Raw genomic sequence first — 24,670 nt, forward strand, 5'->3', positions numbered from 1 at the left:
AGGTGTGTGATTGCGAACTGGGAGAGATAAATGGGTGGCGTAGGCACGCAGGGAAGGGATCCCCTTCTGCAGAGAGACAGAGGGAAGAGAAAGAGAGGCTGTGGGGGTGTAGGATTGTATTTGCACAAGAGAAAGACCAGGGACCGGGGACTGGAAAAAAATGGAGAAAGATCCAATCTCTAACTGCAGGGCTCGTTCCTGACTGGGGCCGGCTGCCCAGTTGGCGCCCCTGGGGAGGAGGGAGCCAGCCACGGAACTGGTAACCAGTTCAGAGGCACAGTCGGCAGTGGGAGAAATCAGTCCCCTCCCTCGAGTGCTGGGGGAAGCAGGTATATAACCACTCAAAGGACCAAGACTGACTGCACCCACCAGCCAGAAGCCATTTATCGGCGGGGCGGGGCAGCACTTTCCTGGTACCAGGGAGCACAGAGTGGGACCCTTTAAGACATCGAGGTTTAGGTCCCAGCCGAGCACCTGGGAGGCACGGGGGACTGTGGAGTGAAAAAAAAATGGCCGCTCACGCCCACACAGCACTGTGAGGACACCCTGAACAGGGTGGTTTGGGACACCCAGTCCAGGGAGGAGAGAATGGAGTGTCGCCAGTTTTCTCCCAATCACCAGCAAGGTGGGGGGCTTCAGGGAACGGGCCAGGGGCCAGGGTGGAGGCGGGCCTGCTTACACCAAACCACGCCCCTCTGTGCCTGGTAACTACGTGTCTACCCAAGCAAGATCATTGCTGACCTGGGGCGCCTGGGTGACTCAGTTGGTTGAGCATCTGACCTCAGCTCAGGGCAGGATTTCATGGCTCCCGGGTTCGAGCCCCCTGTCGGGCTCTGTGCTGACAGCTCAGAGCCTGGAACCAGCTTTGGATTCTGTGTCTCCCTGCTCTTGTTCTCTTTCTCTCCCTTTCAAAAATAAATAAACATGAGCTTTTTTTAAATTTAAGATTGATGCTGACCAACCAGACAACCCCTCCTCCAGACCAGTGCTGCCACTGGTTCCAAGGCACCCAGCAGTTTTGCATTTTCTGATTTAATCTGGGGACAATTCTTATTACATATATATATATATATATATATATATATATATATATTCTCCCTTTTCTTCCTCTTATTTCTCTCCTTCTCTAGTCTGGTTATTCTGGTTGTTAGTTTGTTTAAGCAGACATACTTAATCTATTCTCTTTACATCTGTTCTGCATCTCCTTCTTTATTTTCCTCTTTCTCTCTGGATTAAGCCATATAGTTTCTCTACCTGGTCAATTTTCTTTTCTTTTCTTTTTCCTTGTCCCTGTCATTTGTCTCTTTGTATGGGATAAGGCTTATTCCACCACCACCACCACCCCCATTTAAAATTTTTTTCCCAGGGTTACTTCAACTAACAAATCAAACCACACGTGGTGGAGGGTCCAAACCACCACTATGAGTAGGAAGATAAAACAACCAGAGTCACAACAGCAGAGAGCATGTAACACACTCCCAAAACACTCCCTGAAGGGCCAGCGCCTGGACAGTGTATGATCCCTCTTTAATATAGTAGTGCTTGCAGGTGCAGGACCCTTAACAAGCTTTTAAAACACATAAGGGACAGAAAACTAGCCAAAATGATGAAACAGAAGAATTCTCCTCAAAAGAAATTCCAGGAAGAAATGACAGCTAAAGAATTTCTCAAAACAGATATAAACAATATATCTGATCAAGAATTTAGAATCATAGTCAGAAGGTGAATCACTCCACTTGAAAAACGCATAGAAGAAAGCAGAGAATTTATTGCTGCAGAGATCAAGGAACTAAATAACAGTCATGATGAATTAAGAAATGCTATAAATGAGGTGCAAAATAAACTAGATGCAGGGGCTGCGAGGCTGGAAGAGGCAGAGAGGAGAATAAGTGAAATAGAAGATAAAATTATGGAAAATGATGAAGCTGAGAAAAAGAGAGAAAAAATACTAGACCACGAGGGGACAACTAGAGAACTAAGTTACTCAATGAGATGTAATAATATCCATATCATAGGAGTTCCAGAAGAAGAGAGAGAGAAAGGGGAAGAAGTGTACTTGCACAAATTACAGCTGAGAACTTCCCTAATCTGGGGAAGGAAGCAGGCATCCAAATCCAGGAGGCACAGAGAACTTCCTTCAGACGAAACGGGAATAGGTCTTCTCAACGATATATTATAGCGAAACTGGCAAAATACAAAGATAAAGAGAGAATTCTGAAAGCAGCTAGGGACAAATGGGCCTTAACCTACAAGGGTAGACACATAAGGGTAGTAGCAGACCTATCCACTGAAACTTGGCAGGCCAGAAGGGAGTGGCAGGAAATATTCAATGTGCTGAATAGGAAAAAGAGGCAGCCAAGAATCCTTTATCCAGCAAGGCTGTCATTAAGAATAGGAGAAATGAAGCCTTTCCCAGACAAACAAAAGTTGAAGGAGTTCATGACCACTAAACCAGCCTGTAGGAGATCTTAAGGGAGACTCTGTGAGTGGAATGCTGCAAAGACTACAAAGAATCAGAGACATCACTACAAGCATGAAACCTACAGATAACACAATGACTTTAAATCCGTATCTTTCAATAATAATGCTGAATGCAAATGGACTAAATGCTCCAGTCAAAAGACATAGGGTATTGGAATGGATGAAAAACAAGATCCATCTATACGCTGTCTAAAAAAGACCTGTTTTAGACCTGAGGACACCTTCAGATTGACAGTGAGGAGCTGGAGAACTATCGTGCTACTGGAAGTCAAAAGAAAGCTGGAGTTGCCATACTTATATCAGACAAACTAGATTTTATTTATTTATTTTTATTTATTTATTTTTGGGACAGAGAGAGACAGAGCATGAACGGGGGAGGGGCAGAGAGAGAGGGAGACACAGAATCGGAAACAGGCTCCAGGCTCCGAGCCATCAGCCCAGAGCCTGACGCGGGGCTCGAACTCACGGACCGCGAGATCGTGACCTGGCTGAAGTCGGACGCTTAACCGACTGCGCCACCCAGGCGCCCCACAAACTAGATTTTAAATTAAAGACTGGAACAAGAGCTGAAGAAGGGCATTACATCATAATTATGGGGTCTACCCATCAAGAAGAGCTAACAATTATAAACGTTTATGCCCCCAATTTAGAACACCCAAATATATAAATAAATTATTCACAAACATAAGCAATCTTATTGATAAGAATACTGTAATTGCAGGGGACTTTAATACTCCACTTAACAGCAATGGACAGATCATCTAGGCAGAAAACCAATAAAGAAACAATGACCCTGAATGATACACTGGACCAGATGGATTTGACAGATATATCCATAACTTTTCATCCAAAAGCAGCAGAATACACATTCTTCTCAAGTGCACATGGAACATTCTCTCCAATATAGATCACAAAACAGGGTCACAAAACAGCCCTCTATAAATATAAAAGAATTGAGATCATACCATGCATATTTTCAGATCACAATGCTATGAAACTTCAAATCAACCACAAGAAAAAGTTTTGAAAACCTCAAAATGCATGGAGTCTAAAGAACATCCTGCTAAAGAATGAATGGGTCAACCATGCAATTAAAGAAGAAATAAAAATACATATGGAAGCAAATGAAAATGAAAACACGACAGCCCAAACACTTTGGGATGCAGCAAAGGCAGTACTAAGAGGAAAATACATTGCAGTCCGGGTCTATCTCAAGAAACAAGAAAAATCCCAAATACAAAAATCTAATAGCACACCTAAAGGAACGAGAAGTAGAACAGCAAAGAAACCCCAAGGCCAGCAGAAGAAGAGAAATAATTACAGCAGAAATAAATAATATAGGATCCAAAATAAAAACAGTAGAACAGATCAATGAAACTAAGAGCTGGTTTTTTGAAAAAAAATAAACAAAATTGATAAACCCCTAGCCAGATTTCTCAAAAAGAAAAGAGAGAAGACCCAAATAGATAAAATCATGAGTGAAAATAGATTTATTACAACCAATCTCTCAGAAATACAAGCAATTATCAGGGAATACTCTGAAAAATTATATGCCAAAAAACTGGACAACCTGGAAGAAATGGACAAATTCCTAGACACCAACACACTACCAAAACTCAAACGCGAAGAAGTAGAAAATTTGAACAGAACCATACCTAGTGAAGAAATTGAATCAGTTATCAAAAATCTCCTACCAAATAAGAGTCCTGAGCCAGATGGCTTCCAGGGGAATTCTACCAGACATTTAAAGCAGAGTTAATACCTATCCTTCTCAAGCTGTTCCAAAAAATAGAAACTGAAGGAAAGCTTCCAGACTCATTCTATGAAGCCAGCATTACCTTGATTCTTGAACCAGACAGAGACCCCACAAAAAGGAGAATTACAGGCCAATATCCCTGATGAACATGGATGCAAAAGTTCTCAACAAGTTACTAGCAAATTGAATTCAACAGCATATTAAAAGAATTATTCACCATGATCAAGTGGGATTAATTCATGGGCTGTAGGGCTGGTTCAATATTCACAAATCAATCAATGTGATACATCACATTAATAGAAGAAAGGATAAGAACCATATGATCCTGTCAATAGATGCAGAAAAAGCATTTGACAAAATACAGCATCATTTCTTAATAAAAACCCTCAAGAAAGACTCCATCAAAAGGCTGCTAGAACTGATACATGAATTCAGCAAAGTCGCAGGATACATGAATTCAGGAAAGTCACAGGATACAAAATGAATGTACAGAAATCATTTGCATCTCTATACACAAATAATGAAGCAACAGAAAGAGAAATCAATAAATCAATCCCATTTACAATTGCACCGAGAACCATAAAATACCTAGGAATAAACCTAACCAAAGATGTAAAAGATCTGTATGATGAAACCTATAGAAAACTTATGAAGGAAACTTAAGAAGACACAAAGAAACGGAAAAACATTCCATGCTCATGGATTCAAAAAACAAATATTGTTAAAATGTCATGACTACTCAAAGCAATTTACATGTTCAATGCAATCCCAGTCAAAATTGCACTGGCGTTCTTCTTAAAGGTAGAGCAAACAATCCTAAAATTTGTATGGAACCACAAAAGACCCCGAATAGCCAAAGCAATCCTGAAAAAGAAAAGAAAAGTAGGAGGCATCACAATCCCAGACTTTAGCCTCTACTACAAAGCTGTAATCATTAAGACAGTATGGTGTTGGCACAAAAACACATAGACCAATGGAACAGAACAGAGAACCCAGAAATGGACCCACAAATATACGGCCAACTAATCTTTGACAAAGCAGGAAAGAGTATCCAATGGAAAGAAGACAGTCTCTTCAACAAATGGTGCTGGGAGAACTGGACAGCAACATGCAGAAGAATGAAAGTGGACCACTTGCTTACACCATACACAAAGATAAACTCAAAATGGATGAAAGACCTAAATGTGAGACAGGAAACCATCAAAACCCTAGAGGAGAATACAGGCAACAACCTCTTTGACTTCAGCCAAAGCAGTTTCTTGCTCGACATGTCACCAAAGGCAAGGGAAATAAAAGCAAAAATGAACTATTGGCACCTCATCAAGATAAAAGTCTCTACACTGCAAAGGAAACAATCATCAAAATTAAAAGGCAACCACTGGAATGGGAAAAGATGTTTGCAAATTACACATGGGATAAAGGGCTAGTATCCAAAAATCTATAAAGAATTTACCAATCTCAATACCCAAAAAACAAATAATCCTGTGAATAAATGGGCAGAAGACATGAATAGACGTGTCTTTTCCAAAGAAGACCTCCAGATGGCCAACAGACACATGAAAAGATGTTCAACATCACTTATCATCAGGGAAATACAAATCAAAAGCACATTGAGATACCACCTCACACCAATCAGAGTGGCTAAAATTAACAACTCAGGCAACAAAAGATGCTGGAGAGGATGTGGAGAAATGGGAACCCTCTTGCACTGCTGGTGGGAATGCAAACTGGTGCGGCTGCTCTGGAAAACAGTGTGGAGGTTCCTCAAAAAATTAAAAATAGATCTACCCTACATCCCAGCAATAGCACTGCTAGGAATTTACCCAAGGGATACAGGAGTGCTGGTGCATAGGGGCACTTGTACCCCAATGTTGATAGCAGCACTTTCAACAATAACCATATTATGGAAAGAGCCCAAATGTGCATCAACTGATGAATGGATAAAGAAGATGTGGTTTGTATATACAATGGAATACTGCTTGGCGATGAGAAAGAATGAAATCCTGCCATTTGCAGCAATGTGGATGGAACTGGAGGGTGTTATGCTAAGTGAAATAAGTCAGTCAGAGAAAAACAGATAGCATATGTTTTCACTCATACATGGACCTTGAGAAACTTAACAGAAGACCATGGGGGAAGGGAAGGGGAAAAATAGTTACAAACAGAGAGAGAGGGAGGTGAACCATAAGAAACTCTTAAATACTGAGAACAAACTGAGGGTTGATAGGGGTGGGGGAGAGGGGAAAATGGGTGATGGGTATTGAAGAGGGCACTTGTTGGGATGAACACTGGGTGTTGTATGTAAGTGATGAATCACGGGAATCTACCCGCCAAACCAAAAGCACACTATATACACTGTATGTTAGCCAACTTGACAATAAATTATATTTAAAAAAATCCTTACTGGCAACCTTTACTGGCAAGTGTAGTCTATTTATATTTATTATAATTACAGATAATATTTGGACTGTATTTAACAAGTTAACTTGTGCTTTTACTTTGTATTTCTTTTTTTAAGTTTATTTATTTTGAGAGTGAGAGAGAGTGGGGGAGGGGTAGAGAACCAGAAGGAGAAACCCAAGTAGGCTCCACGCTGTCAGCACAGAGCCCAACACAGGGCTCGAACTCACAAACTGAGATCATGACCTGAGCTGAGATCGAGAATCAGCACTTAACCGACTGAGCCACCCAGGCGCCCCCTTTGTATTTCTTTATGCTTATTTTCTCCTTCTTTATTTTTAATTTTTTAATTTAGATTTTTGACAATGAATTAAAACATGAGTGAATGCTCTTGTGGATTTTTTTTCCTGCTAACAAAGCTCTTTTGTGGTTGGCACTTACTATTTGCTTACATTTAGGTCTATGGTCCACTTTGGGTCATTTTTGTTTATGGTGTGAGGAAGGGGTCTGACTTCATCCTTTATTTATGGATGTCCAGTTCTCCTGGCAACATTTGTTGAAAAGACTTCATTTCCCATTGAATATTCTTGGCACCCTTGTCGAATTTCAACGGATCATAGATTAAGGATTTATTTCTGGACTCTCAGGTTTGTTCCTTTGGCCTCTATATCAATTCTTACGTTGGTACCACATGGTCTTAATTATTGTAGCTTTGTAGCAAGTTTTAAAATCTGGAAATGTTTATGATGTTGCATGTGGTAGTCAGACTACTTAACTAGAAGGTGATTGATCCGCTAAAGACAGACAAGATTTTGTTTAGGACATTTGTGGATTATCAAAATATCAAGTTTAGCTTGCATGTTTATTGCATGAGTAGGTTACTTTGTAATACTTTAATATTTAGAATACCCTTTTTCACTGAACTCCTATATCTACCCAGTCCACGTTTATTTTTCTCAAGCATAAGGGGAGATGTGTGTTAAGCATCACATACACTATCCTGTTCATGCTTTATCTCTTGTAATCCTTAAAGCAGCCCAATGAGGTAGATACTGTTTTACGCTTATTTTATGGTAACAGAAATTTTGAATAAGAATTTAACTGGTTCTGCCAGGTTTAGCCAATTGAAAAGTGGCGGAATATAGATCTATAAGATTCCAGAGACTGCACACTCTAATACTATATCACACTGCCTACAGTTATGAGTTCAGCAGAGAATTCCTTATTTACATGAAAATAATTTAACTGATAGTATGCAGGATAATTTGTGTCAGGCTATAAAGCTTCTTTGCCCCATTTGTTGATTTTCAGTGGGATCATCCGTCCATTAAGTTTAACAGATCTTAGGCTGGGCACACCCTTGAAATTATACATCGAGTTTTGTTTGTAAGGGGTCTTTCTGAGAAGAATGTAGGTTTAATCAAATCATCCAAAGAGGTTAAGGCCCAGTACTCAAGGTTCTATGGACTAAGTGTAAAAGAATTCCATGGAGCTTAGGTTCTTCCAAAAGGAGAACAAGTATGGTCCTTTAGTTGGGATGATGGTATAAGGGAGGTCAGCCCACTCTTAAACCTAGCTTGTAGCAAAAGGGAATTGTTCTGGACCTAGTGGTGAGCCTATAGGCAGTAGTGATGGTGGACTGAATAATGACTTAGCTGAGGGGTGATGATTCTAGATTCTAAAATATAATAGAGATCATAGATATGAGATTCTAAACTCTGTTTGGTGCCATGGTGCACATCGCCAACAGTGGCCATGTCCTCCCTAATGGATAGTACATTTAAGCTGTATAGCATCAAAGTCTTTTCCACTGATTATCCACTTTCCCATTGGAGTGCTCTACTCAAACAAATAGCTATGAGAAGAATCTGAAGACAACAGCTTCTCCATCTCAAAAGACTAATCCAGAACAACCTAAAAGACTTTATACTCTCAGCTATCTGCTTCAAGATGATAATAAGGTAAGATAACTATGACTATTTCTGCCTAAATTGTGGTATTCTTTGTATAATTATTTTCTTCTTCAAACGATGAATGTAAGTCATGTGCTCTACTTCTATTTATTTAAGGGACAAAGTATGATACAAGGAATCTCATGTGAACAGAAAGTAGGAGCCTCCTGATCCAAGAGTGTGTTAGTTGAACAGAAAGAGTGGTTGCCATTTATTGGAGTAGAAGCTGGTGTTTTAAATGATCCCATTTAATACTTACCACCGTTTTGTAGATGAGTATTACTATCCCCCCTTTCATAAGAAGAAATCAAGGCTGACAGTGGTCAAACGTGTTGCTCTGAATGACACAGTTGACAAAAGATAGAGCCAGGATTTGAATCCACATCTTTCTGGCTCCAGAGTCTATATTTGTTCCCACCCCACCCCCCAGTAACTCCCTTCGTTTGAGATCACAGTTTACTTTCTCTGTTTCCATTTTTCAAGTCATTAGTGCTCTATCTAGAAAATAAGTGTTCCTCTTGAAATTGAAGTACTAGCTGATGTTGCCATAGTTGGATTGTCCTATGGACATCTTAATGGGAGATGTGTATAGTGTGCATGAGAGAGACATACTGACTTGACTATTGAAGCACGCAGGCAAAGAGGATCATAGCTGCTCTCATTGGAGAGATCATTGACATAAAGGCACAGAACATGCAACAAATTCTTCGGTAACAACACAAGACTTAAAGTTAGCCACCTCACCCCAAACTCCTCAGTTAACTGGAGTTTTTCTTAATTTCCTGTGCCTTGGTTTCCTCATTTTTCACAAGAGAGATAATCACACCTAAGTCAGAGGGCTTGGTGGAGGATTGAGTTAGTGTAGAGCATTTAGAACAGTACCTATTGGAGACTAAATGCTCAATGAAAATGTTTTCACCATTCTGGATTCCTCTTTTATGGGAAGCGCAAACGTGCCGGGAAAATATTTTTTTATCACAACTGTATTCAGATAAGGCAGTTATCCTTTGATGAAAACAGCTTTTAGCTAACGTATTACACCCTTGACTTCCTGTTTTATCCACCAACACTGAAAAGAACTCCCTATACCCACCCAGCTCCAAGGATGACATATTTAAATCTCGATAAGGTTAGAGGTGGGGAGATTTACACGTTCAATCTATTCTACCTTTTACCGTCTCCATGTATCATTTAATAAAGTGTTAATCAGTATTTGTTAATAGAGTTAAAGCACAAAGGGACAAAAAAGGTATTTTTTTTTCTCCAACAAAAGCTGAAGCAAAATGGTGTGTACTTCTCCAAAGAGATAACCGTGGGTTTATAAGCTTGATTGATGAAAGCCACTCATTCTCCAGGAATCTTAGCAAACGTGGTTGTCCCATGTTTGGTTTTGTACAAAAACCTTGTATTTTACCTTCTCCTTATTTCACTTAGGTTATACTAAAATTGGATCGCATTTTCTGAAAACATGGTGCGGGCTAAGCGAATATAAATCTTTGGACCATGATTAAAACTTATATTAATAATATAAACGCATGGCTGTCTGTGCATATGAAGAGTGCAATTTTGCAATGATTGGATTTTGTCTTTAATGGAATGTGTTCACTGATGTTTTTCAGCAAATAAAGAATGACAAAGGATATCAGGTTGAAGCAGGGCAACAAAAACAAATGAAAAGTCCTAGGAAGCCCAGCAGCTGCCCATCATCTAAGAGAAGGCCAAGTACGTCACCAAGGTTAAGTGAACAGGAAAGAGAGGGGAACCCCATCTCTAGGGTTCAGCCAGGTCAAAGGAAATATATAGTTATGTCCTTGAGGGATGGACAGGTACGAACATGTTTGCAAGCGGAGGGGCAGGTCTGTATGTTGGGTCCAACCATTTGGGCAGTGTAAGAGTTAGAACAAGCAGGTTCCCAGGGCGCCTGGGTGGCTCATTTGGTTAAGCGTCTGACTTTGGCTTGGGTCACGATCTCACGGTTTGCGAGTTTGAGCCCCACACCGGGCTTTCAGCTGTCAACTGAAAGCTGAGCCCACTTTGGATCCTCTCCCTCTCTCTCTTTCTCTCTCTCAAATAAATAAAGGTTTTTTTAAAAAGCTGTAGAATAAGCAGGTTCCGGACACACAAAAAGATGATGGGCTCACCACCAGGATGGATCTGCTCATATTCTCCTTGTCTTCACGTTGTGTTCCTGCTCTAACCCAGTACAGTCTGGCTGCTTCTTACCATAGTCTAGTGAAGCTGTTAGCGTCAATTTCACCAGTGGCTGCTACACTTTGGCATTCATTTCTCAGAAGCATGTGATGTATTTGTTCACTCTGGGCCCCATGGAAACCTACTTGGTTCCCAGACACTGCGTTCTCCTGGATTCCTTATCCCCTGGCTAGTGACCCCTTTTCCTTCTCCCTTTTCTGACTTTTTCCTCTTCTTTCCCAACTGTAATTCTGCAGGGGCCCAAAGCTGGATCTTGGGCCCTTGTCTCTTCAACCGGCTCTCCCCTTAGGCGATTCCACACAGTCTTAGAACTTTAAATATTATTTGTACTGCAAGAACTCTCACCTTTATACCTCTAGACTACAACTTGCTCCTGAACTTCAGACTCAAATACAACAGCTTACATGACCCCTCCAATCATCGTCTACTACATACCTAAAATACAATTGGTTCTGCCTGAACTTCTGACCTTCCTCCTCTCCAAAAATGCTCTACTTTCAGCCTACTCGATCTCAGCAAATAATACCATCCATTGGTGTAACATTTATTTATTTATTTATTTATTTAATAATTTAAAAAAATGTTTAATGTTTATTTATGTTTGAGAGACACAGGCACACAGAGCGTAAGTGGGGGGACGGGCAGAGAGAGAGAGAAGGAGAGGGAAACACAGAATCTGAAGCAGAACCCAGGCTCTGACCGAGACGCGGGGCTTGAACTCACAAACCGTGAGATCATGACCTGAGCCAAAGTCAGAAGGTGAACCGACTGAGCCACCCAGGCACCCCATTCGTGTAATATTTATAAAGGTGTAACAACCTGCTGTCCAGCGTATGGGAGCCATGGAAGGCCTAGAAGCTCCAATACTTAGATTTGCAGATATCCATAGTGTAAATAGCCCCGCCATGGACTAGTTCAAGCTACCAACCTGAGGTCACTGAACCAGAATCAGGACAGATTGACCACATCTGTGACACTTGTGAGCGATTGCCTAACAGCCTGCACACACCTGGCACTATTATTTCTCCAGGGGTTCAGGACAAAACGCTTAGATTCACTCATGACTCCTCTTGTTATTCTGTTCTTCATCTCTCACCTCCACCCCTTAGCAAGTACAGGCAGCTTAACTCCCAGTATCACCCTTTGTATCACCCTTGCCTGGATCACCCTTGGTCTCTATCCCTCTAGTCTGTGCTGCCACCGTCTGTCCCCAAGCTGCTACAACAACTTCTCATCTGATTTCCCTGCTCTCCCACTTGACCCTCCTGACCCATCACTGCCCTGCAGCCGGACTGACCCCATGCGCACGGAAATCTGATCCTGCCACGTCCATCGTGAAACCCGCCATCAACTCCCCCGAGCACTTAGAACAGAATCGGAGCTCCCGACGCTGGTCTACACACTCTGCAGGACCCGGGCCTGCCCTCCTCTCCTGCACGCATCCTCTGGGTGTCCTCCTTGTTCTCTCTGCCTCCGTTCTTTGCTCCACGGCCCCGGCTCGTCCCCTCCTAGGGCCCTGCACTGGCCCTCACGGCAGCGAGAAGTCCTCCTCACATGCACAGGCTGCCCTGTCTCCTGTTCCAGACTCTGCCCAGGGGTCACCTCCTCAGAGGGCCCTGCCTGACCACAGGGTCCTGGAGGCTCCCTCTCCTACTCTCTGTCACATCCCCAATGTCTTTCTTCCCAACGCGAATTCACACTTTTTTATTTCCTTTGCCCATTTTACTTGTACCACCTGACCTCCCCACGGGGATCTAAGTTCCATAAGAGCAGGGATTGTCTCGATGCCGATCGCCCAGCACTCGGCAGTGTCTGGCACAGAGGGGGCTGAGTATATGAAGCAGGGGTGTCAGACTTGGAACAAAAGGAAATTCACCTTTCTGAGACAGAAAAGACAAATGGGGAGGATCATATACGGACTGGGATTCTTGGTGATGGAGTGCCAATATCAGATACCTTGGCATCAAGTAAGATAGATATTCTGCTTTCCACCTTGTAAAGGGCATCGAGGAGGCGTTAAATCACAAGTGTCAGGGCTCTGTGAGTGTTTGTTAGTTGTACTGTCAAACTGCATTTCTGTATGTATTCCTAGTGCCAAGAGAGAAAAAGTGACTTATGGTATGATCTTTATGGAGACCTACTTGTGGGATCTGATATTTCCACTTGGTATCTACTTCCGCTTTAAGAAACAAACAATTTTCTCAAAAGTGCAGAGCCCGGGGATGTCCCCCGGGGGGTGATGAAATGCACCTGCCTCACAGCTCAATCTCTTAATTTGGTTTTCAGGAGCCACTGTCACTCACAAAGTCCGTGACAAGAAGATGAAAAATAATCCAACCCCACCTGATGGCTTCTTGCCAAATGCTGCTGCGCCAGCAGTTACGAATGTAGCAGGAAATGGTATTCCACTCAACCAACAGGATTCGCTCTCTGATGACTTTGCTAAAGACGGCCTGTCTCGCAAACCTGGTAGTAATTCACCTGGAGGAGGAGCTAAAAACAGCAGTGTCTCCGTAGGTGACCCAAAAGTCCCAGTGGTGCCTTCGACAGGAGTTGTGCCAAAGGAAGTGCCAATGAGTGCTGCTCTGGCACAGAAAATTAATAATGATATAAAACATCAATTAATGAAGGAAGTTCAGAAGCTTGGACGAAGTAAGTAGTGACAAGATGGCTCTTAATAAAACCATGGGAAGTCTCATTCTATGATTTAGAATAGATCCAACCCACCTCTTGGACTCATCCTTTGGCTGAATTGGGTTTTTACCGAATTTAGGATGGTTTCTCTTTAACTGGTCTCGAAATTCACAATACACCTCTTAAAATTGTCTGTTTGGCTTGCTTGGTGTCTACAATAGTTTCCTTATTAAGCATTCAAAACACAAACACTATGCAACCCTCTAGCCCATGAGAGATGATTGCTGAGGCAGTGGATGCACTAAGAATGAGTTCTAAGCCATCTTTGTGTTTTTAAAAATACTGAATTTTAAAAATTATTTTCAGGGTATGAAAGGATTTTCACCTTGTTTGAAGAAGTTCAAGGGCCTCTTGTAGTCAGGAAACAATTTGTTGAATTTACCATCAAGGAAGCTGCAAGGTAGGTGGAAAAAAGAACTCTTCATTTTTTTAAGAACTCCTCAATTTTTTTAAAGCAGTTGTGCCCAATGCTGAACAGGGGCAAAACCAAGCCCTGGCCATCATAGTCTGGGCAGGGGAGGGCATGGGCCCTCAATTGATGACACTCTTGGTATTTTGCTAGACTACATTTTCCCAAGAGGATGCATTTTCTATTCCCATGGAGATTGTAGGCTCTATTTTGTATCCACTACTATGACTAGCACATTATAGATGCTAGGTATCTTCTGGTTCCTTAAATTTGTCTTAATTTTCAGGTTTAAAAGAGCAGACTTGATTCAGCAGCTTGAGAAGGTACTAGAAAACCTGGAATCCTGCTGCCATCTCAAGAACGTTAATCACAAGAAAAGCAGAGAATTGTGTTCTTGCAAAGACCAGTGAGAAGCAAAGGCGAATTTCCTATGTTGTAAGATGGAATAGGGTAGTGTTGAAGCTCCCCAAAATGTTGTAGTCAAGAAAATTCCCTTCTAGAGGCTAAGATAAAAAGGAGTGGAGTCTTTTAATTTTATGGTTCTCCATCAATAAAAGCTGGGCTATGGCCCTAAGAATTTCTTATGGAAGCATAGTTTGTTGTTTGTTTCTTTGTTTTATTACCTGAGGAGAGGGATGTATTAACTCATCAAGCTGAATATTATTACAGTGCCGGTTTCTGTGGCAGGTCCCATGGTTGTAGCTGGTATTTAAACCTGCTTTCTTTCACTACCCATTTCTCATTCCCTTCCCCCTGACGTAGCATCTCAGGTCATGATCAGGGTTCTTTGCCTCGTAGCATGACTCAAAACTTAATTGCTGAAGCATCTGGGCCACTAAGATGTCCTGCCTTAAATGGGTTGTTGCAATTTTCCACAATCTAATCACACGATGTGAGAGTAGTAAGCTCTTTGGACGTACTGGACATACTCTTTCTTAGCTCCTTGGGTAGCAGGAACCCATTCCCTTTGATTGTCTGCTTTCATCACCCCAGCCAGTATGGGACCCCCTTCTTTGGCTTTTGATGGAGAGGGCTGAGGGAACCAAAATGGCCAGCTAGCAGTCTCAAGTCCCTCTCCATGGAATCACGACTGTGTTCCTCAGTGAAAGCTTTTCTCCCTTTGGGATGAAGACCTCTGGTTCAGAAAAGCCTAAAGCAAGAGGCATGGGAAGGTTTTAGGGATAAAGTGACGGGAGGGTACTTCCATTCCACCCTTTGACTTCAACGCCTGTGAATCCTGACTACAGGAGGGAAAAACAAATGATGTCAGATGCTGATATACAGCAAATACTGCTCCTTGGAAGTTATTACTTCTAGGGGCGCCTGGGTGGCTTAGTCGGTTAAGCATCCCACTGTGGCTCAGGTCATGATCTCACCACTCGTGAGTTCAAGCCCCACATCAGGCTCTGTGCTGATGGCTCAGAGCCTGGAGCCTGCTTCGGATTCTGTGTCTCCCTCTCTCTCTGCCCCTCCCCTGCTCATTCTCTCTCTCTCTCTCTCTCTCTCTCTCTCTCTCTCTCTCTCTCTCTCTCTCTCAAAAATAAACAAACATTTAAAAAAATTAAAATTTTTAAAAATTAAAAAAAAGAAGTTATTACTTCTAGCATAATCTCCACCCCTGCCACATTGGCGACTTTACGTTTGAGCCCACTGGGGAGGACGCAAGTGCGGTAGAAGAGGCTGATTGCGATCTACACAATGGATACTTTATTCATTAGATCACTAAACTTCTGCACCGGTAAGGTTATTCTTCGCTGATCACCCTCATGAGACACGTATCTTCACATCAGATGTGTCTGGGTGGATGTATATCCACATACATCCTCTCCAGACCTCCTTGTCCCACATTTTCAGCCACGTATCCTCAAAGTCCCCGACCATTCAGCCAATGACTTGAACACAGCCTGTGCATGGCCATACACTTGTACCTCTGCTCAAAATCTTCCCTTTGGGAGGCTTACCCTTCATGTCCTTCAGGGCTGTCCCAGGTGGGACCGTGGTACGGCAGCTGTCCACTTTTGGCTTGTGTGGTAGGCAAGTGCTATGCACTAAATGTCTGTGTCTCCCCCTCCACATTCATGTGTTGAAGCCCTAACCCCCAGTGTGATGGTGTTTGGACGTGGGCCCCTTGGGAGGTAATTAGGTTTGGGAGAGGTCATGAAGGTGGAACAGCCACGATGGGATTGGTGCCCTTATAAGAAGAAAAATAGAAAGCTTGCTCTCACCCTCCACCCTGTGAGGACACAGCGAGAAGGCAGCTGTCTTAGTCTATTAGGGCAGCTCTACCAAAACACCATAGACTGGGTGACTTGAAAATAACAGAAATGAATTTCTTGGAGTTCTGGAGGCTGGGAAGGCCCTCACCAAGGCACTGGCAGATTCAGTGTATGGGGAGAACCTGCTTCCTGGTTCACAGACAGCTGTCTTCTTGTCATGTTCTCGCGTGGCTGAGGGGATGGGGGAACTCTCCGGGGCCCCTTTTATAAGGGCACACAGCCTATTCATGAAGATCTGCCAAAGGCCCACACCTCAAAGTACCATCACACTGAGAATCAGGAATTCAATGTATGCATTGGGGGCGCGGACACACATTCAGACAATGGCAGCAGCAACCTGCAAGCTAGAAAGAGAGCCCTCACCTGACACTGAATGTGCCAGCACCTTAATCTTGGACTTCCCAGCCTCCCAGACAGTGAAAAATAGATTTCTGTGGTTGAAGCCACCCAGGCTATGGTACTTTATTATAGTCGCCCGAGCAGACAAAGACAGCAAGATTCTCATCATGGCCTCCCGTATTCCCGTTTCCCGTATCGAACATACGAGTACAAAATCACGAGTGCTGTTCTGGTGGGATTTTGCTGATGTAATTAAGATCCCATGTCAGTTGATCCTGAGACACAGAAAGAATGTGGGCGGGCCTGACCCAGTCAGGGAGTCCTTTCAAAGCTTTTCCCTACCGAGGAAGGGAAGAGGAAGCCAGAGAGCCTCAGAGCACAAGAAGCACACAACACGCAGTGACCACTATGAGGAGAAAGCGGTGCCCCTGAGAAGGCATGGGGGTGGCTGGGAAGGCAGCCCCTCGTTGGCAGCTGCAAGGAAATGGGGACCTCATTCTCCACCCTTCAACGGTTAGGTCTGAATGAGTCAAAGAGGAGGATCCCAGAGCTTCTAGGTAAGCACCAGCCTAGCTAATGCTTTCACTTGGCCTTATGAGTCATTCAGCAGATACTAGATGAGGCTTCTGGGTTTTTTTTGATGTGCAGAATAGTGAGGCGATCAATGCATGGTGTTTTCAGCTGCCCCACTTGTGATGATTTGTCATGTGCCAAAATAAAATCAATACTGTGTTGCATGCCTGCTATGAGGGAATGACAGTAAGCCAGGGCTGAGGTGTGTTGCTTTTTAAATTTTTTTTAATGTTTATTTTTGAGAGAGAGAGAGAGAGAGAGAGAGAAGCAAAGAGAGGGAGACACAGAATCCAAAGCAGGCTCCAGGCTCTGAGCCGTCAGCACAGAGCCCGATGTGGGGCTTGAACTCAAGAACTACGATCCCATGACCTGAGCTGGAGTCAGACGCTTAACCAACTGAGCCACCCAGGCACCCCTGAGGGGGTTTGCTTCTGTTCTCCAGCCACCTGTTCATAAGAAACTCCCCTGGAGGCCATAGGTGCAGGGGCAGAGGACTTTCTCATGAACCAGGCCCCACTCAAACTAGCAGGTTTTCAGGTTACTTGCTAAATGGCTCAAAATAGCACAACAATGAGGAATAGGGTACCACCGGAGCCACCAAGTCCCATTGCTCTTTTGTGTCCCTTATAATGGTAGGAAAGGATAGTTGTCACAGACTGTTGTTCACAATCGGACACGCTCCACAATACTCATTTCATATCTATGATTTCACCTTTTTTTTCGCACTGCACTAATATTATCTGACAGCTCTTCTGCTTATCTAGTGTCTTTATCTCCCACCTGGAATGGATGACCCGTGAGAAGAGGGTCTAGTTCACAGTTCTTTCACACCTAGTGAAGCGGATGGTGCTAAAATGGTTTCTGACAAACATTGAATGAGTTATTTTTAATCGTCACAACAAGTATGGGAGGTGGATGGTGGCAGGAGCCTCAGTTCACCAAAGGGGATGCAGAATCAAAGACTCTGGGTACGGAGCCCCCGTTCTGGAGCAAACAAGGAGGTCCCTGGAGGAACCACTGGGAACCGGGTCTGCCTTGAAGCCAAGTTCTTTCCACGCCTCCGATGCTGCCCCTGGACTCCACAGCGTCTGGCTGCCCCTGGCCCACAGTCTCCCACTGGTCCCTATTTGTCACCTGACCCTGGATCTGGAACATTCTCTGCTCATTCTCCCTCCCTGATGGGAGCTCCCAGGGGAGGGAGGGCCTAGCTCTCACCTGCCTCAGCCTCGGCCTCAGCCCTTCAGCACTGAGGACTCCCAAGGACACCTGTCCTGTCACACAGGCCTAAGCTTGTGTCCCTCAGCCAGTGCCAGGCCCGTAGGGGAGTCTGCTCTCTGTGTGTGCCCCAAAGGAGATCCCTGCCCATCAGTGAATGGCCCACCGTGCACTCCTCTCTGCCCCAGAGCTGGTAGCCTCTCCTGGGTTCTGGGCCACGACTGTCTCCCATAGGCAGCACCAACCCCGAGCAGCACATTTGCAGAGCACCCACATCGTGCCAGGAGGGGCTGGGGCTTCTGCCCATCCCGCTCACCTCAACCCCACAGCTACCTCATGAGGCAGGGGCTGCGATTTCCCCTCAACACCCGAGGAACCTGAGCCCCCAGGGAGCATGTCCTTGCTCAAGGTCAGACAGCTGGTTGGGAGCTGAAGCCAGAGTTCAACCCGGGCGTCCCTCCCTCCACTGCGTGCGCTCTTGAGAGCCGTGCAGCTCTGGGCCCGGACCTCACAAAAGGGAAACTCCATTCCTTACTAAATTGAGATGTAAAGTGTAAAGAGCGTGCGGACTTGCCTCGCCGGGTGAAGAAGTTGCTAACCTTCAAAAGAAAACCGTCAGTTATTTCGCCAGCAAAATGCACGTATTTGGGAATAGCCGAGAACTGCGATCCGGGCCAAGCAGGCTCCAGCAAAACCACAGGCGAATTCAGAGAACAAAGCAGCGGCCGGCTCTCTCACAGAGGAGAGGGGACAGCGGTAAACAGCGAGTCCCCAGCAGTAAAGTCACAGTTCCCAGATGGGACGGTCTCTCATTGGCTGAGCTATGACGGTCTCTCATTGGTTGGGCTGTTGCTGGGGGCGGAGGAAGATCTTTCTGCCTCCTGCTGGGATAGTAACACAGTGGCTGAAACTGTTGCTTTGCCAGGTACCTGTCTTCTTGTTGGATTCACTATTGGCCCCAGATGGTGGGGAGCGAGAGCTCCCCCTTGTGGTCTCTTGGCTCCAACGTAGTGAAGTTTCCCTTTATTAAACTTCAAGAAGTCCACGGCAAGTCCCCCCTTTCATCTTCAAGTACAGCCTGAGGCCTCCCCGGTTCAAGAGACCAGCACAGAAGGCTGAGCGCCCCTAGACAGACACTTGGAGTTTCTGCAACACGGAGTGGGTCAAGGGATACGGATGGCCCAACTTCTGAGAGCCTGCGCCTAGAACAACAACGTCCCTTCAAGGGGACTGACTCAGAAATCCAGTTCACATTGACAGCGGAGAGTCTGCTGAGCTAAAGCGGACATCTCACTTGGGACGGTGTTCCTGCCCCCCAAGAGCATGCTGACCTGTGGCCTAGCTCTCTGCACGTTTAGAGTGTCTCCCTTGTGTTTTGGGTTCCCCAGAGTGTGTCTCCATGTAGCGGTCACCAGCACTAAGGAGCCCAGCTGCCCCTCTTCATCACCCTCATCATGAATCCACAAATTTCTGGGTGCCACTGTGTCCAGGCACTCAACGCCCTGAGAACATCTGACTTCTTCCACGCCTCCTTAGGATCCATGTGGTGGACATTATTCACCCCTGCTGTTATGAGGAAATTCAGGCCAAGGCAGGTGAGGGGACAGCTGAGGCAGCTCTCTCAGTAAGTGGCAAAGCCAACTCTTACTGATTGGGGACAGACCACCAGCAGGGACGCTGGAGCCAGATAATGGTTTTAGGAGATTTGATGGGGGGGGGGGGAAATTAACCCCAGGTGCTAATCTCCCTGCCCTCCTTCCATGACAACTACCCTGATGATTCAGGAAAGAGCGAATACATGACAAGTAGATCATGTGGGATGAACAAAAATCAGGGTCCCATGTAATTGTGCCCTTGGATGTGCAGCAGGTTTCTGCTTATATTTTTTAAATAAATGTTCATTCACTTTTAAGAGAGAGAGCATGAGCAGGGGAGGTGCAGCGAGAGAGAGAGGGACAGAAGATCTGAAGCGGGTTTGGTGTGGGCTCTGTGCTCATGGCAGCGAGCCAGATGCAGGGCTTGAACCCATGAACTGTGAGATCATGACCTGAGCCGAAGTCAGACTCTCAACCTACGGAGCCTCCCAGGCGCCCCAGATCTCTGCTTATTATACCTGATGTTCTGCTTCCAGTAGACTTTCCACCAGCTCATTATCCAATTCATGGAATCACTAAAAGTGATGGTCAGGGAGCATAAGAAGAGGAATAGAGTTATCACTTCCCACCAAAAGTTCCTTATGATGGCAACAGTGGGCGACACAGACCTGTGTTTAAACTGTTTTTTTTTCTCTTTTTCTATTTAAAAAATGTTTTTTATTTATTTTGAGAGTGTGCGAGAGGTAGATGTGCAGATAGAGAAGAAGAGAAAGAGGGAAAGGGAGAGAAAGAATCTCAAGCAGGCTGCAGGCTGTCAGCACAGATCCCTATCCAGGGACTCAATCTCACAAACTGTGAGATCATGACCTGAGCCAAAATCAACTGTCAGCTGCTTAACTGACTGAGCCACCCAGACACCCTGAGAGAAACAATATCCTGATTATTGAATACAGGTTTCGTTGTGAGGCCATGATCAAGTCTCATGGTATCTTTCAAACTATACATTTGCTATTTGGAGCCTGAACTGAGCAAATTGGCACATTCTGATTGAGGCCCCATTGAGCAAACTAACTGGTGCAGGTGGACAGGTGCATGAAAGGATTCCATCAAGCAAAGCCTAGGACCCCACCTGGGAATGCCAGGCAAGATGCCACCGTATTCTCCCAGGACACGGGACTTAAGTAGCACGTAACTGCAGAGCCCTGACAGCCACTTTGCGATCATGAGGAGGAGGCGGAACGGGGATGAAAATGGCTTCCAGAAAGCAGAAGAGAATGTGGGGAAGAGGCCAGGACTTTGGTCATACTATTAATATAGGACTTGGCCTCACTTGATGCTAATCTCCACTTAGCTGTTGGCTCTTTGTCTCATGTTAGCCCAAACGGGGGAGTTCTGTGCTCCTGCGCCTGAAAGCAACCTTTGCAAAACAGCGTTCACAGCGGCAAGTCAAAGAGAAAACACAGGGTGCAGGTGGAAATCACCCGAAATTGCCACTTGCCCACAAGCAGTTTGCACATTCAGCATTACCACAGCCTGGAGTCCTCTCGGAACAAGGCAGGGCTCTTAGTACAGTTTGTGCTTCGTGTGAAGGTTCTGTTTAGTGCGTCCCCCCAGGGGGCCCCCACTCTGCTGTGACAAGTGAGAGACTGCAGAGCAGCCCCGAGAGGAAGAAGGGCTCCTTCCTGCACTTGTGCGGGTGGACACCATGGAGGAGGCCAGGCGGGAACCCTGAGCACCTGGAGGGGGCGGCCCCTGGGTGGGGGACTCAGCTGTGAGGACTCAGCGGGCCCCAGCGCTGCTCACCCCTCACAGGGTCACATTAACCTAGGCCCCAGTCTTCAGTGACCTTTAACATTTCGGGTTCAATTGCCATTACAGTTTAGCATTTAAAGTGAAATGGAGTAACAATTTTGCAGTTACAATGTCGCTAAGGGAGTGTCCCGGGAATGAGAGATCTCGGAAAGACAGGTTCACACTCAGCACCTTCACAAGATTCGCTCAAATAAACAAGCCTATCAATTGCGGGGTGCGGGAAATAGTAACAAGCTGACGGCCATGCTTTCCCGGGACTCCTGTTTCCTAGGTTCCTTGTGACCCTGGTGGAACAGGCACGTTGGGACCTCCGGCCACGGATTCCAGTGACTCTCAGTTCTCGTTCTGGCCACTTTTAACGTTGCCCAGCCCCTTCCTCACTTGGTTGCTTTCACAAGACGGTCCTCTCTCAAGTAAAGGGATTTTGATGAATGGATGATACTGTAGGCTGATGGGAGGGACCCGGGTAAGGCCCCTGTCCTGCCAGGCCACCCCCCTACCCCCCCACCCCCATCCAGGCAATCTTGTGCTTGCTGATTCCTCTTGACCCCTACATCTTCCCTGCCTTACCTTGTCCCTAGTCTTTGCCAGAATTATGCCTTTGTTGAAGGCATTCCTAAGAGAACGTGACCTCCTGTTGACCTGAAGCTGGCTCTGGGCCATTGGAGGCCCCTCACCCCCTCACCCCCTCACCCCCTCCCTTGTGCTTGAAATGTAAATTCCCTGTACCTTAGGAGCTTTTGCAAGGTCACAGCCTGAGGGCAAGCAGGGGTCCGCCCATCTGGCCGTTGTTGTCGGGGTGAAATCCCTGAAGGCGTCCATAGGAACTGTAAAGGTTCCGAAGGCAGGACAGATCCAGTCGTAGGGCCACCTGGTATGTAATCCCTTGCTTCTTAAACCTGCCACGACCCACGTGGAGTGGCCTGTGTCTTCCCGGTCTCTCCTTGTCCTCTCTTTAAGGGGCCAGTGTCTGAGTTCACCCAGAAGCTCTGGAAGGAGCTCACAAGGGGCCAGCCGGCCAGGAGACCAGAGAAATGGGTCTGGAGAAGGAGGCATCCTTGGGGAAGCCCAGGGTTGGCCATCGACCTCTGTGTGGGGAGGTGTGAACGTCCATCAGGTGCTTGGGGACCCCCCCGTGGGGATGGGGACACCCCGACCGCACCGGCCAGGCTGATGTCCTCATGGGGGAAGCAGCACCAGGTCACCATGACAGGGACATACGCCACAGCCACGTGGCAGGCTGGCCTCTGCTGTGGGCATATCAGTGGTCACCCGTGCCCGGCAACAGGCTCCATACAGCCTGGATACAAGGGAGACAGAAGAGCGGAGGGTAGAGAAGGACTTGCCTGGATGCACTGCTCCAAGGCAGTGCAGGACAAGGCAGACAAGGCAGGACAGCAGGACGGCCTGTTGGAGAGTTTAGGCACAGTTTTGCAGTTAGGAGGCACGGGCCGTCCGCAGATTCTGATGCAAAGACTGGGACAAAGCTGACAGACCGCTGAGAGGAAAGCCCCTTGGGAAAGTGCAGGGAGCGAGGAGGAGGAGACGCTGGTGATGCATGAGGACACGGATGTGTGCCCTGTGCTCTCTGACCCCTGATACCAAGGAAATCAAACTCAGCAGCACAGCCCGGGTCGCGGAATCCCAGTTGGTAAATGCTTGATGAGAGCTCATAGGCCCGCTGAGCTCACTGACATAGCTGCCCACCCAGCCCAGGCAGGCATCCACGTGTGGTTAGTGTGGCCGTGGGATACAGGGTGATGGCATTCTTGACTGAGGGCCCAGAACCCTTTGTGCTGACAGTTGGCCCGATCCCCAGGGATGAACCCCAGGCATGGCCAATGGGAAGCTAGGGTGGGCGATCACGAATAAGCCCTTCTGGGGTCAGGGTATGTGGACAGACATCTGGGATGCCTGCAGGAGCCTGAGGCAGTCTTTCCTGTTTTCCACTTTCTGGCTCTTAAGGCACTGACACCGCTGGCAGTCAGGAAGCTGATGCCCTAGCAACTGACCCTTCGCAGATACAGCAGATTTCGGGCATGGGAAGGGGGGGCTTGAAAATACAGCGACTAGGTTAAGGCAGCAACAGCATGTCTTGTGTATTCTAAACAAAACCCAGGGCTACTGCCAAAGGCATCTGGGGCCCTCCACCCGAGTTCCCAACTGGTGAGGGGTTGGCAAGTTGATGACATGGGCCCCCTCCCTCCCAGCGAGGGATCAACAGTGGCTGTGCATTGCGTGATCAAACATCTGGCCTAATGCAAGCCTTACCCAGTAGGGCAAACCAGGCCACCATGATTAGGGGATCGCAGAGGCTGAGGACTGAGTAGGGATGCCCTTGTCAAACAGTGACCGGGGTCACATTTTAAGGGTCATGATATGCAAGACTAGGCAAAGGACCGTGACCTGGGATGGAGTTTCTAGCTGCCCTGTGGCCCGTGGGCAGCAGTTTGGTCAAGACGAAGACTGGGATATTAAAGCAGCAGATTAAACTGCCGACAGGTAAAACCACTTTGGTCTGGTGGACTCAGGTACTGTCCTAGGCCTTAATACATTTGAATGAGCAACTAGTAGGGCCTGTGTGTTACCCCACACAGCAGACTGGAGACCCTGACAAGACACCTAGCATCATACAGGTATGGAAGGCTCGCGAGGCAGCCATTGCCCCAACTTTCACGGAGGATCGGTGTGCTGTGCCGCCGAGGACTCCAAGTGCCATCGGGCCTGGGAGAGCCGTTATCTTCCGGAATTTACAATGGGACGTCTCACAGGATGTGTGTGTTACACTTCATGTGTGTGAGCCAGGGAAAGTGTTCGGTCCCCCATATATGGTAACACACAAACATGCAGTCTGATTAAGTGGTCTTGTGTTACAAGGTCGTGAGGGACGTTGTGACATACACGTATAGCCAGGTTGCCTTGAGGTTTTTGTTCTTTCCTTAGGGGGGGAAACCCTA

General features: G+C 46.0%; 1 protein-coding gene across 2 annotated transcripts; it reads left to right on the forward strand.

The window, feature by feature from the left end:
• Positions 1-8,370: 8,370 nt before the first annotated feature.
• On the forward strand, positions 8,371-14,492 carry LOC131502371 (integrator complex subunit 6-like). 2 transcript variants are annotated; one of them, XM_058713109.1, is made up of 5 exons: positions 8,371-8,598; positions 10,209-10,311; positions 13,087-13,452; positions 13,801-13,894; positions 14,190-14,492. In XM_058713109.1, exons 2-5 carry the CDS (start codon positions 10,260-10,262, stop codon positions 14,311-14,313), a joined length of 636 nt encoding a protein of 211 aa, XP_058569092.1. In that variant the 5' UTR covers positions 8,371-8,598; positions 10,209-10,259; the 3' UTR covers positions 14,314-14,492. The 2 variants fall into 2 exon arrangements, with proteins under 2 accessions (XP_058569092.1, XP_058569093.1); XM_058713110.1 differs by lacking the exon at positions 10,209-10,311.
• Positions 14,493-24,670: the final 10,178 nt, after the last annotated feature.

This window comes from Neofelis nebulosa, chromosome X (assembly GCF_028018385.1).
Source record: "Neofelis nebulosa isolate mNeoNeb1 chromosome X, mNeoNeb1.pri, whole genome shotgun sequence".
Taxonomy (NCBI): domain Eukaryota; kingdom Metazoa; phylum Chordata; class Mammalia; order Carnivora; family Felidae; genus Neofelis; species Neofelis nebulosa.

Coding starts and splice junctions, on each gene's coding strand:
- LOC131502371 (XM_058713109.1), top strand. CDS start 10,260: ATGAAAAGTCCTAGGAAGCCCAGCAGCTGCCCATCATCTAAGAGAAGG. Junction 10,312..13,086: donor ATCATCTAAGAGAAGGCCAA/GTACGTCACCAA, acceptor TTTGGTTTTCAG/GAGCCACTGTCACTCACAAA. Junction 13,453..13,800: donor AGTTCAGAAGCTTGGACGAA/GTAAGTAGTGAC, acceptor AATTATTTTCAG/GGTATGAAAGGATTTTCACC.